This window comes from Oncorhynchus kisutch, linkage group LG17 (genome assembly GCF_002021735.2).
Source record: "Oncorhynchus kisutch isolate 150728-3 linkage group LG17, Okis_V2, whole genome shotgun sequence".
In the NCBI taxonomy this organism is placed as follows: domain Eukaryota; kingdom Metazoa; phylum Chordata; class Actinopteri; order Salmoniformes; family Salmonidae; genus Oncorhynchus; species Oncorhynchus kisutch.
Genome location: NC_034190.2, coordinates 20,549,229 through 20,565,418, shown reverse-complemented (window position 1 = coordinate 20,565,418; position 16,190 = coordinate 20,549,229). Strand labels below are relative to the sequence as shown.

Sequence of the window (16,190 nt, the reverse complement as noted above, 5' to 3'; positions counted from 1 at the left end):
TGGTTACAGCAACTCTATGAAATGTTGAAAAGTATGTAAACTGGAATACATTTAACAAAACACAATGTAAACGCATGAGAAAGTCACTTAATATACACCAATCAAAAAATTCAAGTGAAGTCCTTCACTCTGGATCTTATCTGTAGTTAGCATGGATCTGTTTATTTAATTCGTTGTTTAATTAATTAGGCTAATTTTGTTTGTTTATTGTGTTTTTCTTCTGGACGACCACGCCCAGTACTGTGCGTTACATCCGGGTCTTTGTTGGTTGGCAGCAGTGAAGATGGCGGCGTCAGGGAGGAGTACATTATTATCCTCCAACAACAGTGGACTAAACAGCACAGCCGAACAACCAAACACTGAAGACGAAGATGGACAGGATTTATGGTGGGAACAACTGACACCTTCCTGTTTAGATCCAGGAGGAGCTTTTCGATGGAGAGCGACTGTTATTGTTCAGACTCCGAGTGACAGCCCGTCTAACACAGCTAGCTAGCAGCGGCTAGCCCATTGATGCTAGCAATAGAGATTGGCTAGGTTTACGAATGAATGATGATGCTGTCTGATGATTGTGTGGTTTATTTAGTGAGCTAGCATTTCTGCATCGGCTTTTAGATTGACTAGCCAGCGATAGCTGTGATAGCTGCGATGATAAGCTAGTTAACTAGCTAGTCAGTGGAATGATTCTATAAGATGTACATGTAGACAGTCAGCTAGCTAAGTTAGCTAGTGAACGGTCTGCTCTATCCATCTATCCGCAGGTCTGCTATTCTGAGCGAAGTATCAACTCACTCCAGATCTAAACTACCGTCCGGGAAAAATGTGCTGGTCATGGGTGGGTGTCTGTCTGTCTCTCTGTGCGTGTGCTAGCTGTGATGAACCTCTCTCCCCCACCCTGTCTTCTCCTATTACAATGATGGACCAATATGATACCAGCTATCAGTCAGGCTTTATGTTGCTTTTATATGGCATTGTGTAGAATGTGTGTGTGTGTGTCTAGCAATCCTTGTCTGAGTCCAGTCAGCCACATTCGCCTAGCAGTAACAACCCCAAGGGTAATCCTCTGCTACAGAGGCTAATCAGTATGGCGTGAGGAATGCTGCCTACTCTGCAGTATTTACTGATAGGCCTAATAGTAGAATATTGTAATGTGTCATTGTTAGGTGTTTAATACCTGTCTGACTGTCTTTCGGTGTGTGTGTAGGGGAGGTGGGTTCGGGGAAGACCACCCTGGTTGCTAAACTACAGGGTGTGGAGGACTTCCTGAAGGGGCGTGGCCTGGAATACCTCTACTTTAGTGTCCATGACGACGACATTGACGGTAACCAATCACAGCTTTCATTTGAACTTTTACACCATCATTGCCTTTTAACCACTAGTAGTGCTGAGTGATAGGTTGCTTTCGGTTTATAATTATTTTGAATCAGAACATTTATTAAGAAATAAACACATTAAAATTATTTTGGAGCTTTTTAATTGACATTACAAAACCAAAAAGGATCAACATTCAATTTATGGTCATTGTAGTTAATTACAACATTTCTGCGCTGAACAAGGTTGAATATTTGCTTAATGAAAACTACAACTCCCTTTAGCCCAGCATCCCATATACTGTAGTTCTTGACTTGACTTTTTTTTGTGAATGATTTGATTTCTCTCTAGAGAAACAGCGTCCACCCTCGAAATGTTGGTTAATTTCTCGGCACTACCTACTAGGTCTGTCTATAATGTGGTGTTGTGTGTGTGTGTGTGTGTGTGTGTGTGTGTGTATGTAGACCAAACCAGGTGTAATGCCTGGGTGTTAGATGGGGATCTGTACCATAAAGGTCTGCAGTCTGTTGCTGTGCAACGAGAGGCGCTTGGTGACTCGTTGCTATTGGTTACTGTGGACCTGTCGCGGCCGTGGGTCGCCATGGAATCGCTTCAGAAGTGGGCGGCTGTCGCTAGGGAACATATCGACAAGCTCCGGGTCCCCCCGGAAACACTGAGGGAGCTGGAGAACAGAAGTGAGTCAAACACACGTCATGTTTTACCCTCTGACCTCTAAACAGGACCCTAAACAGGCCCTAGACCTAACCCTGAACAGGCTGGTACCAGATATATTATTGGCTTGCTCAGCTGACTTTTAGATAGCCACTGAAACTGTGCTGCAGAGGACTATTTGGACATTGTGAAAAGGGTTTTAACCAACTGCACAAAAATAAGACTGTGTAAAGCTCGCTTTCCATCCAATTGGCGACAGATTTTTATGCAAATATGCATAAAGAAAATATTCACATTTCCCCACCAGTGGTGTGTTTCTACCAAACTGACATGTTGCGGCTAAAAAGCAGTGTGTGATGATGTAGTGCACATTTCTAAAGCAGTGTGTGATGATGTAGTGCACATTTCTAAAGCAGTGTGTGATGATGTAGTGCACATTTCTAAAGCAGTGTGTGATGATGTAGTGCACATTTTTAAAGGTACTTTTTTACTTAAGTTTTCATGTACCGAATAAAAATCGCATCCATCGCATTTTCAACTCTACCAATGGTTTTGTTGCTTTATTTAACAAATGTGCCCACTCTGGTCTTGACACCTGTGCTCTAGCCAACAGCTCTCAGATACAGTGCAGGTAGACTAGTCTACATGAAGAGATTATTATGGATAAAAGCGAGATTTAAATTTCTGTCAAAAGGCAGTTAAGCATCGATCATTGTGTCACCAGAATAAGACCATCGATATTTTTTGGAAAGCAGCATCAAGTTCATCACCCTGTGAAGTTCATCGTAATTTCGTAGCGTAATAAACTGCATGGTTTCCTGAGACGTAGTGGGAGGACCACACACCATATCATCACGTTTACTTCGATATGATGGTTATTATATCAATATTTGCCCATAAATGCCTTTCCACCTCCATTTCCCGCATAATTAATTTTACAGACACAAAAATATCCCACCATGTCGAACGAACAAATTGTCTGTCGACATTTATGACATTGTACTGACGCATCGGGGCGGCAGGTAGCCTACTGGTTAGAGCGTTGGGCCAGTAACCGAAAGGTTGCTAGATCGAATACCTGAGCTGACAAGGTAAAAAAAATCGGTTGTTCTGCTCCTGAACAAGGCAGTTAACCCACTTTTCCTAGGCCGTCATTGTAAATACGATTTTAGATAAAGGTAAAATAAAAAAAATATTTAAAAAATCAGCTGGTCATGACTTTTTTTATTTATTTCTATGTGTCAGGTAATTAATCTGCATTAAATGTTTGGATGGGGCCTCATTTATCAATATTGTGTAGAAACTATTCTAAAATACTGCTTACGAATGGAATTGATAATGGTCGTACACATATAAAAAGTGTGATTTATCAAAGAATTCTATAAGCGTCATATACACACCGGTAGGAGAGAACCATTTGATAAATAACAATTGTTCTCAGTGCTTTTGCACGACCTTGGCTGTTCTCATTTCAAAACGCCCGTAATTAACCATATGGTCAAAGTCATCCATTTAACCCGTGGAGAATGTACAACGCCTTACCATGAAATACAACGGCGCAACCAAAAAAAGCGAACAAAAATGACTAGAACCAAAAGGTTTTATTTGGCTCGCTCAGTTGTGGCTTGACCAGTAAAAATGAAAACATAGCAACAAAGAGAGGACCATTAGGACAATTGAGTTGCTTTAGCAATGGCAAATATACTTCAAATAATAAGCCAACCAACCTCAACAGCCCCCTCAAGTATGCTTTTAGGCCAACATTGCTGTTCTGCAGAATGAACGAGTCGCGCGTTCCACCTGGCCACCACATTCAGCAGCATATTTTAAGCATCACATAGCATCACCTGCACATAAAGAGTGGAAGCCTTTTCTGTTCACATAGTTGAAATCATTTTGGGATGGTGATTTCATAGTGATGTGGGTGTCGTCTATTGGTCCGTTCGTATTTGGGAACCCATTAATTTTCCTGCTGAAAAGTGCCCATTGCCAAATACCCGAGGGTGGATAGCACTTGGAAGTGCACCTGAATGGCATGTGTTTGCTATGTTATAGTAGTTATTAAGTCCTCACAAAAATCCTATTCGACTGGCTCATCAGATATCGTTTCCAAAAACCAATCTGTACTTTCTGCAGAAAAAGTCCCACCTGTCTCTAAAAATGCGCTCTCTGTAAAATGCAGCGTGTTCCAAATCCCCCAACAGAGTAAGATCAGCCATCTCTCATTCCAGTTCCCATAATCTGTCTTTTATAGGATTTACATAATGCTTTCACTTTTACACACATCTCTAAAATAACATTTGACTGTATAGGGGTTATTATTGTAACAAATGACTGTAGGGATTATTGTAACAAATGCACTGATGTGGTCAAAATTATGTCGATGTCGCATTATTTCACAATGGAGATACAATGACATAGCTTTTTAAATTTTTTTAAAATCTATTATTACTCTCACAAATTCACACATTTTCCATATATATTTTCCCCATTCTATTCTTGACAAGCAGTTTCCTTATTCCACCACTTGGCACTGTGCATGCGCATGGTCATGGCTAAGTAAATGTTCATATGGATACATCTCACACTTTGCGTGAAAATAATCCCACGCATGGTTTACGCACAGATTTGTGCCTACGCACAGTGGATAAATGAGGCCCCTGCTTTGTGACTGTCTGTAGTGGCCAGACAGTTCCAGGAGTATGTGGATCCTGGCTGGGAGGAGAGCGCCCCCCAGAGGAGGAGTGAGGAGGAGGAGAACGTTCTGCTGCCGCTCGGCGAAAACACACTCACACACAACCTGGGACTACCCATGGTGGTGGTCTGCACTAAGGTATGAACACACCCACACTGGAGTTGTCCCTATTCTATCTGTTTCGCTGTGATGTCATCAGTTGGCTGGAGAAGGATCATGACTACATATATTACCTATGACCTCTAACCTGTGTGTGTTGCAGTGCGATGCCATCAGTACGTTGGAGAAGGAGTATGACTACAAAGACGAACACCTGGACTTCATCCAGTCATACATCAGACGCTTCTGTCTACAGTGTATCCTTTACACACACACACACACACACACTAGACTAGGCGGTGTCAGAGGAAGGCCCAAACAATTGTCAAAGATCCCAGTCACCCAATTCATCGACTCTTCTCTCTGCTACCGCACGGCAAGCGGTACCGGAGCGACAAGTCTAGTTCCAAAAGGCTCCTTAACAGCTTCTACCCCCAAGCCATAAGACTGCTGAACAATTAATCAAATGGCCACCCAGACTATTTACGTATGTCCCCACAACTAACCTTGTGGAGACACACGATTCAGTCCCATTCAAAATCCTATTTTCCCTAACCTCTAATTCTAAGGGTGTTTTCACACTTGGTCCCTTTCAGCTTATTTCTGTAAACTTAGTGCGGTTCGCTTCATTTTTTTGTGCAGTATGAACACTCCAAGGAACTCAGACCCCTTAAAAGAGTGCAAACCGCCAACCGAACTGAGACCATCTCGAGAGGTGGTCTGAGTTCGGTTCGCTTGAATTCCGTGGACTGGTTCCACGTCACTCGGGAGGCCTATGGCTTATATCTTTACTAAATGCAATTTATGAGCTTCCAAAATGTAAGTAGGTCTACAGTTGAAGTCGTAAGTTTACATACAGTGGGGAAAAAAAGTATTTAGTCAGCCACCAATTGTGCAAGTTCTCCCACTTAAAAAGATGAGGGGCCTGTAATTTTCATCATAGGTACACTTCAACTATGACAGACAAAATGAGAGAAAGAAATCCAGAAAATCACATTGTTGGATTGTTAATGAATTTATTTGCAAATTATGGTGGAAAATAAGTATTTGGTCAATAACAAAAGTTTATCTCAATACTTTGTTATATACCCTTTGTTGGCAATGACAGAGGTCAAATGTTTTCTGTAAGTCTTCACAAGGTTTTCACACACAGTTGCTGGTATTTTGGCCCATTCCTCCATGCAGATCTCCTCTAGAGCAGTGATGTTTTGGGGCTGTTGCTGGGCAACACAGACTTTCAACTACCTCCAAAGATTTTCTATGGGGTTGAGATCTGGAGACTGGCTAGGTCACTCCAGTACCTTGAAATGCTTCTTACGAAGCCACTCCTTCGTTGCCCGGGCGGTGTGTTTGGGATCATTGTCATGCTGAAAGACCCAGCCACATTTCATCTTCAATGCCCTTGCTGATGGAAGGAGGTTTTCACTCAAAATCTCACGATACATGGCCCCATTCATTCTTTCCTTTACACGGATCAGAGAAACAGCCCCAAAGCATGATGTTTCCACCCCCATGCTTCACAGTAGGTATGGTGTTCTTTGGATGCAACTCAGCATTCTTTGTCCTCCAAACACGACGAGTTGAGTTTTTACCAAAAAGTTCTATTTTGGTTTCATCTGACCATATGACATTCTCCCAATCTTCTTCTGGATCATCCAAATGCTCTCTAGCAAACTTCAGACGGGCCTGGACATGTACTGGCTTAAGCAGGGGGACACGTCTGGCACTGCAAGATTTGAGTCCCTGGCGGCGTAGTGTGTTACTGATGGTAGGCTTTGTTACTTTGGTCCCAGCTCTCTGCAGGTTATTCACTAGGTCCCCCCGTGTGGTTCTGGGATTTTTGCTCACCGTTCTTGTGATCATTTTGACCCCACGGGGTGAGATCTTGCGTGGAGCCCCAGATCGAGGGAGATTATCAGTGGTCTTGTATGTCTTCCATTTCCTAATAATTTCTCCCACAGTTGATTTCTTCAAACCAAGCTGTTTACCTATTGCAGATTCAGTCTTCCCAGCCTGGTGCAGGTCTATAATTTTGTTTCTGGTGTCCTTTGACAGCTCTTTGGTCTTGGCCATAGTGGAGTTTGGAGTGTAACTGTTTGAGGTTGTGGACAGGTGTCTTTTATACTGATAACAAGTTCAAACAGGTTCCATTAATACAGGTAACGAGTGGAGGACAGAGGAGCCTCTTAAAGAAGAAGTTACAGGTCTGTGAGAGCCAGAAATCTTGCTTGTTTGTAGGTGACCAAATACTTATTTTCACCATAATTTGTAAATAAATTCATAAAAAATCCTGCAATGTGATTTTCAGGATTTTTTTTCTCATTTTGTCTGTCATAGTTGAAGTGTACCTATGATGAAAATTACAGGCCTCATCTTTTTAAGTGGGAGAACTTGCACAATTGGTGGCTGACTAAATACTTTTTTTGCCCCACTGTATGTAAACTTTCGTTTTTCAACCACAAATTTCTTGTTAACAAACTATAGTTTTGGCAAGTCGGTTAGGACATCTACTCTCTGCATGACAAGTCATTTTTTCCAACAGTTTATTTCACTTATAATTCACTGTATCACAATTCTAGTGGGTCAGAAGTTTACATACACTAATTTGACTCTGCCTTTAAACAGCTTGGACAATTCCAGAAAATTATGTCATGGCTTTAGAAGCTTCTGATAGGCTTATTGACATAATTTGAGTCAATTGGAGGTGTACCTATGGATGTATTTCAAGGCCTACCTTCAAACTCGGTGCTTGACATCATGGGAAAATCAAATGAAATCAGCCAAGACCTCAGAAAGAAAATTGTAGAGGCCTACAAACCTGACTCCGCTACACCAGCTCTGTCAGGAGGAATGGGCCAAAATTCACCCAACTTTTTGTTGGAATCTTGTGGAAGGCTACCTGAAATGTTCCACCCAAGTTAAACAATTTAAAGGCAATGCTACCTAATACTAATTGAGTGTGTGTGTAAACCTCTGACCCACTGGGAATGTGAAAAAAAGAAATGAAAGCTGAAATAAATAATTATCTCTACTATTATTCTGACATTTCACATTCTTAAAATAAAGTGGTGATCCTAACTGACCTAAAACAGGGAATTTTTACTAGGATTAAATGTCAGTAATGGTGAAGAACTGGGTTTAAATGTATTTGGCTAAGGTGTGTTTAAACTTCCGACTTCCGAGAACACATTCTGATGGGATGGTTTGTCCTGCACTTTTTAAAAACACAGAGCGCATTGAGTGAATGTTGGAAAAAGATATTGGTTCCTTTCTAGACATAGCAATGTGAATGCAAAGAGGAAATCTGTCCACAAAATAGTTGAAGTTAACTGGAAAAAGAGTTGTCCTCATTCACAGGTAAGGGCATTGTGAATTTTAAGAGAACTGAGTTATTTAGCCCCCCCCCCCCCCCCCCCCCCACACACACACTTTAAAGAGGACTGAGGTCGGTTCTTTCAAAGACGACTGTATGTGAAAACACCCTAACCTTAAACCCAACCTTGAACCCAAAACTTAACCCAGCTCCTAAACATAATTCTAACAATAATTCTAACCTTAACCTTAAACCCCCCAGATATAGCATTTGACCTGGTGGGAGTAACAAAATGTCCCAGCTGGTCCCCACATGTATAGTTAAACACGTCCACACACACACGTGCGCACACACACTTTAACTCTGATCACTTTTTCGTGGCATTATACTAACCCTGACTCCATCTGCATGCAGTGTAAAGGGAGAGACAACATGGCAGTTAATTTCTTTGTGCCTGCCTTGGATCGTGTAGTGAGTGATACTGTCCTTAATGCTGTGTCAGACGGGGCATCTCTGCTGTATACGTCGGTTAAGGAAATGAAGAATGTGGATGTTCTGTATAAATACCTGGTTCACAGACTTTACGGTTTCCCCTTCCACTACCCTGCTCAACTGGTGGAGAAAGACACAGTCTTCATGTAAGTGTGTGTGAGTGTAACCCTGTGTTCTTTAAGTTTGCGTGTGTGACCTTGTCTTCTTTCAGTCCGTCAGGGTGGGATAATGAAAATAAGATATCTATCCTCCATGAGAACTTCCAAACGCTGAAACTAAACGACATCTTTGAGGAGGTCATCGTCAAACCGCCTGTCAGAAAGGTACGACCTTTAACCCCTCACCTCTATCTTGTAATTCCCAAAAAGACTGTTAGTGAATGTCACATTTTCCATTGTATTCTAAACTATAATGATATAGGAATCTCTCTCCCCCTCGATCGTTGTGGACATCCTCTCCTATGTCAGTTTGTTCATGAGAAGGAGATTCAGGCTGAAGATGACCAGGTGTTTCTGCTCAAGCTGCAGGTGAGACTTGACACATGGTGACGTGTGTGGGTGTTGCTCTCTCTCTCTCTAATGTGTGTCTTTGGTTTCAGTCGCTGCTCTCCAAACAGCCTCCTGCATCTGCCGGACGACCAGGGGTAAGTCTATCTCTCTTTCTTCTGTCTGTCTCTCTCTTTGTCCTCTTTTCTCTCTCTTTTCTTCATTTCTTTCATTCTCTCTTTAAGATACTGGAAACTGATGTGATCTTGTGTGTGTGACAGGAGTCCAGCAGTAGTAGAGGTCCCAGTGGTTCTCCCAGGACCAGTAATCGTTCAGCTGCAGCCAACGTAGCTAACACCATGCCCCAATCAGGTACGCCATGCCCCAATCAGGTACGCCATGCCCCAATCAGGTACACCATGCCCCAATCGGGTACGCCATGCCCTGTGCCCCAATCGGGTACTACATGCCCCAATCGGGTACTACGTGCCCCAATCGGGTACTACGTGCCCCAATCGGGTACTACGTGCCCCAATCGGGTACTACGTGCCCCAATCGGGTACTACGTGCCCCAATCGGGTACTACGTGCCCCAATCGGGTACGCCGTGCCCCAATCGGGTACGCCATGCCCTGTGCCCCAATCGGGTACGCCGTGCCCCAATCAGGTACTACATGACGTGAATGTGTGTAGCTAATGCCACACACTACAGCAGAAAAGCAATTAGATATTTTACCACAGACCCTGCTCAAATGTTGCACCTTTTTGTATGACATTCTCCAACCCTCCCTGTGTGTGTAGCCGGTCAGACCAGTGAGGGGGTGCTGGCTAACTTCTTCAACAGTCTTCTGACCAAGAAGGCCGGAGCATCGCCGCCGGGCAACAGCACACCAGGGACTGTTCGCAAGTCAGGTAGGACACACACACACAACGTTATTATATAGGCAGAAGGGGTGTATGTGCCCTGTGTCGCCCTCTCGTGGTTTAAAATATAAATCCAGACAGAGCTGAGTAGGTGTGTGTGTGTGTGTGTGTGTGTGTGTGTGTGTGTGTGTGTGTGTGTGTGTGTGTTGCAGGTTCTAAGCTGGGTCTGAGTGATGTCCAGGCAGAGTTGGACAGGATCAGCTGCAGAGAGAATGATGAGACCAACAACAGCAACACTAACAACCCTAACCCCAGTACTGAGACCAATGAAGAACAGACATGAACAGACCACCTCCCTCTTCCTCCCCCCTACCTCACCCCCCCCAGACCATATGTGAAGAGAACAAACCTCACCCTCCTCCCATTCTCACCTCTCCTGACCTCCCCTCCTCACCCCCCAGTGAGACCACCACATACCAGACATGAAGACACGTCAGCCCTACCTCATTCCCCAGACCATACATGGAGACCAGACCTCACCCCAACAGGCCAGAACAGATTAGATATGAAGACCTTCTTCAGGACGGAGATGGAGAGGTATGGGGATGGAGAGGGAGGAAGGAGAGAGAGATAGTGGGAGCAGGAGGGGGAGAGAGATGGACAGGTATGGGGATGGATGGATGGATGGATGGAGGGAGAGAAAGAGAGAGAGAGATGGACAGGTATGGGGAGAGAGGGAGCAGGAGGCAGCAAGTATGGGAATGGGAGGGAGGGAGGGAAAGAAAGAGGACGACAGGGAGGAAAAATATATATTCCCCTTTCACCAGATGAGGTATTTAGGGTGATCTTGATACTGTAGGATATATTGAAGGATTTATGTATATAGTTGACTGAGATACTGTAGGAATTGTGTGTGTGTGCGCGCATGCGCAGGTAGGGATGGAGAATGTTAGACAGAGCCATGTAAAGAGAGAGTTTGGCCCTTGAGGTTTCAACCAAAAAGCAGCAATCTTCTGAGATGTCGCATAACTCTATGGCAGACATATTGACAGAATCATAAACCAAGTTCACTAGCATAACTAACATAACTGAGAGAATCATAAACCAAGTATTAGAACTATAACCAAAGTCCTTATGAATGGAAGGTTCATCCACTGAGGCAGGCAACGATATGGCTTCCGGCTGGCTCTGAAGTGGGCCAAACTCTCTGTGACTGCTTTTAGATGTAGATATAGATGGGGAGGGGGTGTAGTTGAGCTTTATTTGTACAGTTAGGAGAAGCACTAATGGTTTATAACCCAATAGTTAATACAAGGAGGGAGGGATGGCTGGGGGCACCTGGAAAGTGTACAGTCCCTTTGTCTTGCTGTAATCTGATTGGTCTGTTATTTCAGAACTGTAACCTGATTGGTATGTTATTTCATTGTTCTGTGGTGGCATTTGTATCATCAGGTCTATAATGAGTCAAATAAAGGTGTATTTATTCTGACTGTCTGTCTTTTCCTAAACCCGTGTTTGTATTTCAACAGGTGTGAGTTTGCCAATTTTTTTTTCAAATCAAGATAAATATTTTGTAAGTAATAACATTTCAGGTTTTTCATTTACATGATTTGTGCAGTATATATTTTGTATTTTATTAGATTCCCCATTAGCTGTTGCAAAAGCAGAAGCTACTCTTCCTGGGGTCCAACACAGAACATAGAACATGACATTTAATATAGAACATTAACAAGAACAGCTCAAGGACAGAACCATGTTTTAAAGGCTCACGTAGCCTACATATCAATACATACACACTATCTACGTCAAAGAGGGGAGAGGCGTTGTGCCGTGAGGTGTTGCTTTATCTGTTTTTTAAAACCAGGTTTGCTGTTTATTTGAGCAATATGAGATGGAATGGAGTTCCATGCAATAATGGCTTTATATAGTACTGTACGCTTTCTCGAATTTCTTCTGAATTTGGGGACTGTGAAATGACCCCTGTTGGCATGTCTGATGGGGTAAGTGTGTGTGTGTGTGTTAGAGCTATTTGTAAGTTGACTATGAAAATAATTTGGGATATTCAACACATTGTCATAAAAAGAATTGATGCAGTCAGTCTCTCCTCAACTCTTGGCCTTTCTAGGGAGTTTTTCCTAGCCACCGTGCTTCTACACCTGCATTGCTTGCTGTTTGGGGTTTTAGGCTGGGTTTCTGTACAGCACTTTGAAATATCAGCTGATGTACGAAGGGCTATATAAATACATTTGATTTGATCTTAGCCAAGAGAGACTGGCATGCATAGTATTTATATCAGTCCTCTGATTACAATGAAGAGCAAGACGTGTCGCTCTCTTCTGGGCCAGCTGCAGCTTAACTACGTCTTTCCTTGCAGCACTAGACCACACGACTGGACAATAATCAAGATAAGACAAAACTAACCTGGAGAACTTGCTTTTAGAAGTGCGGTGTCAAAAAAGCAGAGCCTCTCTTAATTATGGACAGACCTCTCCCCAGGGTAGCCTTGTGGTTAGAGTGTTGGAATAGTAACCGGAAGGTTGAGAGTTCAAACCCCCTAGCTGACAAGGTACAAATCTGTCGTTCTGCCCCTGAACAGGCAGTTAACCCACTGTTCCTAGGCCGTCATTGAAAATAAGAATTTGTTCTTAACTGACGCCTGGTTAAATAAAGGTAAAATAAAAAAATCTTTACAACCATTGAATCTATATGTTTGGACCATGACAGTTTACAACCTAAGGTAATGCCAAGTAATTTAGTGTCAACTTTTCAACAGCCACATCATTCACTACCATATTCAGCTGAGGGAATGATTTGTACCAAATACAATGCTTTTAGCTTTAGAGATGTTCAGGACCAGTTTATTACTGACCACCCATTCCAAAACAGTGACTTGTTTAGCTGTGGTTGCTGATGCGTATATGATTGAATCATCAGGTCTTTTGTAAAAATACAAAAGAGTAGAGGGCCTAGAGAGCAGCCCTGGGGTGCACCACACTTCACATGTTTGACATTAGAGAAGCTTCCATTAAGGAAAACCCTTTGAGTTCTATTAGATAGATAGCTTTGAATCCATGATACGGCAGAGGTTGAAAAGCCATAACAGATACGTTTTTTGCAACAAGTTATAGTCAATAATATCAAAGGCTGCACTGAAATCAAACAGTACAGCTCGCACAATCTTCTTATCAATTTCTTTCAACCAATCATCAGCCATTTCTGTCAGTGTAATACATGTTGAGTGCCCTTTTCTATTAATATGCTGAAAGTTTATTGTGAATTTGTTTACAAAGATATAGCATTGTATTTGGTCAAACACCATTTTTTCCAAGAGCTGGCAGCAGGCTTATAGGTCTGAACCAGTAAAGGCCGCTTTACCGCTCTTGGGTAGCGGAATTCCTTTGGCTTCCCTTCAGGCCTGAGGACAAAGACTTTCATCTAGGCTCAGATTAAAGATATGACAGGTAGGAGTGGCTATAGAGTCAGTTACCATCCTCAGTAGCTTTCCATCTAAGTTGTCAATGCCAGGAGGTTTGTCATTATTGATTTGATAATAATTTTTCCACCTCCCACACTAACTTTACAAAATTCTAACTTGCAATGCTTTTCTTTAATTATTTGTTTTTTTTACATATTTTTTACATTTTTATTTAACTTTTATTTAACCAGGTAGGCTAGTTGGGAACAAGTTCTCATTTGCAACTGCGACCTGGCCAAGATAAAGCAAAGCAGTTCAACACATACAACAACACAGAGTTACACATGGAATAAACAAGCGTACAGTCAATAACACAATAGAAAAGCTGTATACAGCATGTGCAAATGAGGTAGGATAAGAGAGGTAAGGCAATGAATAGACCATGGTGGCGAAGTAATTACATTATAGCAATTAAACACTGGAATGGTAGAATGTGCAGAAGATGTATGTGGAAGTAGAGATACTGGGGTGCAAAGGAGCCAGATAAATAAATACAGTATGGGGATGAGGTAGATTGGATGGGCTAATTTACAGATGAGCTTATGTACAGGTGCAGAGATCTGTGAGCTGCACTGACAGCTGATGCTTAAAGCTAGTGAGGGAGGTAAGAGTCTCCAGCTTTAGTGATTTTTGCAGTTCGTTCCAGTCATTGGCAGCAGAGAACTGGAAGGAGAGGCAGCCAAAGGAGGAATTGGGTTTAGGGGTGAACAGTGAGATATACCTGCTGGAGCGTGTGCTACAGATGGGTGCTGCAATGGTCACCCCTAAACCCAATTTAGCCTTAAGCTGAGACAAGGTAAGGTTTTACCTAGCAGAGACTTGTAGATGACCTGGAGCCAGTGAGTTTGGCGATGAGTATGAAGCGAGGGCCAGCCAACGAGAGTGTACAGGTCGCAGTGGTGGGTAGTGTATTGGGCTTTGGTGACAAAACGGATGGAACTGTGATAAACTGCATCCAATTTGTTGAGTAGAGTGTTGGAGGCTATTTTGTCAATTACATCGCCAAAGTCGAGGATTGGTAGGATGGTCAGTTTTAGGAGGGTATGTTTGGCAGCATGAGTGAAGGATACTTTGTTGTGAAATAGGAAGCCAATTCTAGATTTAATTTTGGATTGGAGATGTTTAATGTGAGTCTGGAAGGAGAGTTTAGTCTAATCAGACACCTAGGTATTTGTAGTTGTCCACATATTCTAAGTCAGAACTGTCCAGAGTAGTCATGGCGGGCAGGTGCGGGCAGCAATCGGTTGAAGAGCATGCATTTAGTTTTACTTGCATTTAAGAGCAGTTGGAGGCCACGGAAGGAGAGTTGTATGGCATTGAAGCTCATCTGGAGGTTAGTTAACACAGTGTCCAAAGAAGGGCCAGAAGTATACAGAATGCTGTCGTCTGCGTAGAGGTGGATCAAAGAATCACCAACAGCAAGACTGACATCATTGATGTGTCATGACGTTGCCCTCTTTGGCTACAGTAAGCACTATCCCCCTCTCCCTGCCTCTCTCTGTTCCTTCAACTAGGCTGCTGTGCTCAGTGAGGTCATAAATTCCTCAAAGAGATTATCTTCTCATGGACACAGTATAAGAGACAGAGTGAATTTTCATAGAGAACAAAGTAATTTCTTTCACCTCACAGAACTTGAAGTCCGAACAAATTTCATGTTCCGGAGAAAGTATAAAAGATCGGTGAAGAATCCAGCTACGAACTGGTCCGTTTGTTACAACTTGTTACAACATGGGAGACTGTGCGGCCACATTACTATAACGCTGTTTATATAATAGCCTCAGATTTGAGGTTTACATCTAATTGTTGTATAAGATGAATGAGCGAGTATGATACTGTTTGTAAAATTGTGTAATGTGATTTTGGACTGTTTAATGAAGGACCCCAATCTTGAGAATTCCTCAAGTAAACCATGTTTCTCTCAATCACGGGCGGACAAAGGTTGCAGACCATTGCTGAATCTTTTAACCATACCACGTGGTTAAACTCTTAGACTATTGATACTGACAGAATAAGAACAAGTCTTTGATATTAATTACTAGTCTGCAGCTAGGAATTCGGTATCATTGAATGCGAAGAACGATAACCGCCGAAACATCCATTCTACAACAACCTGAATGAATGTCACTCTGAACTGTCCACTATAACCATGAGAGAGACGGACAATTCTACAAAAGAAACAAACTTTTCAACAGTGATCAAGACGACACACTGAGCGTAAATATATATATTGATTGCAATTGTTCCCGAATGAGTGAGCGTTCATGTGTAAAGGATTAGCATTTCAATTGTTATAAATATTAACTCTGTAGTGACTTCTTAATCGACCCCCACTTCCCTTTTGTCTAACAAGCCGCCATGCCGGTTTAGCCCACTAGGGCACATTCTCCTATCATTTCTTGTAACCATATTAACTTTGTTTGTTTTGTTTATGCATTTCTCTGAATTACTTAGTAATAAATAAATGAGTTAAGACAATTGATGTATGGATGACTGGTTTGGTGCAGAAAACCAACAATTTACGACATTTGGAATGAGACTAACGTGAGGTAAAGTAAATCATTCATTAATCAGACTATTGATCAGATATGAAAATGTCTGAAAGGTTATATTGGGAAATTATAACTTTGTAATCTGAATATTTTCCTTGGTGCCCCGACTTCCTAGTTAATTACAGTTACATGATTAATCAGCTGATCTCGTAATACTAATTACAGAGAATCTTTGATAAAAACTAAGTCTTCAATTTAATGATAGTAAAGACACGACAGATGTATACAGAGAAGAG

General features: G+C 42.3%; 1 protein-coding gene across 1 annotated transcript; it reads left to right on the top strand.

The window, feature by feature from the left end:
• The first annotated feature begins 259 nt into the window (after nucleotides 1-259).
• LOC109882948 (cytoplasmic dynein 1 light intermediate chain 1) lies at nucleotides 260-11,420 on the top strand. The gene is made up of 13 exons (XM_020475027.2): nucleotides 260-387; nucleotides 762-835; nucleotides 1,205-1,321; nucleotides 1,776-2,006; nucleotides 4,665-4,816; nucleotides 4,941-5,034; nucleotides 8,593-8,728; nucleotides 8,794-8,905; nucleotides 9,050-9,109; nucleotides 9,181-9,225; nucleotides 9,349-9,439; nucleotides 9,868-9,978; nucleotides 10,143-11,420. Exons 1-13 carry the CDS (start codon nucleotides 284-286, stop codon nucleotides 10,271-10,273), a joined length of 1,458 nt encoding a protein of 485 aa, XP_020330616.1. The 5' UTR covers nucleotides 260-283; the 3' UTR covers nucleotides 10,274-11,420.
• Nucleotides 11,421-16,190: the final 4,770 nt, after the last annotated feature.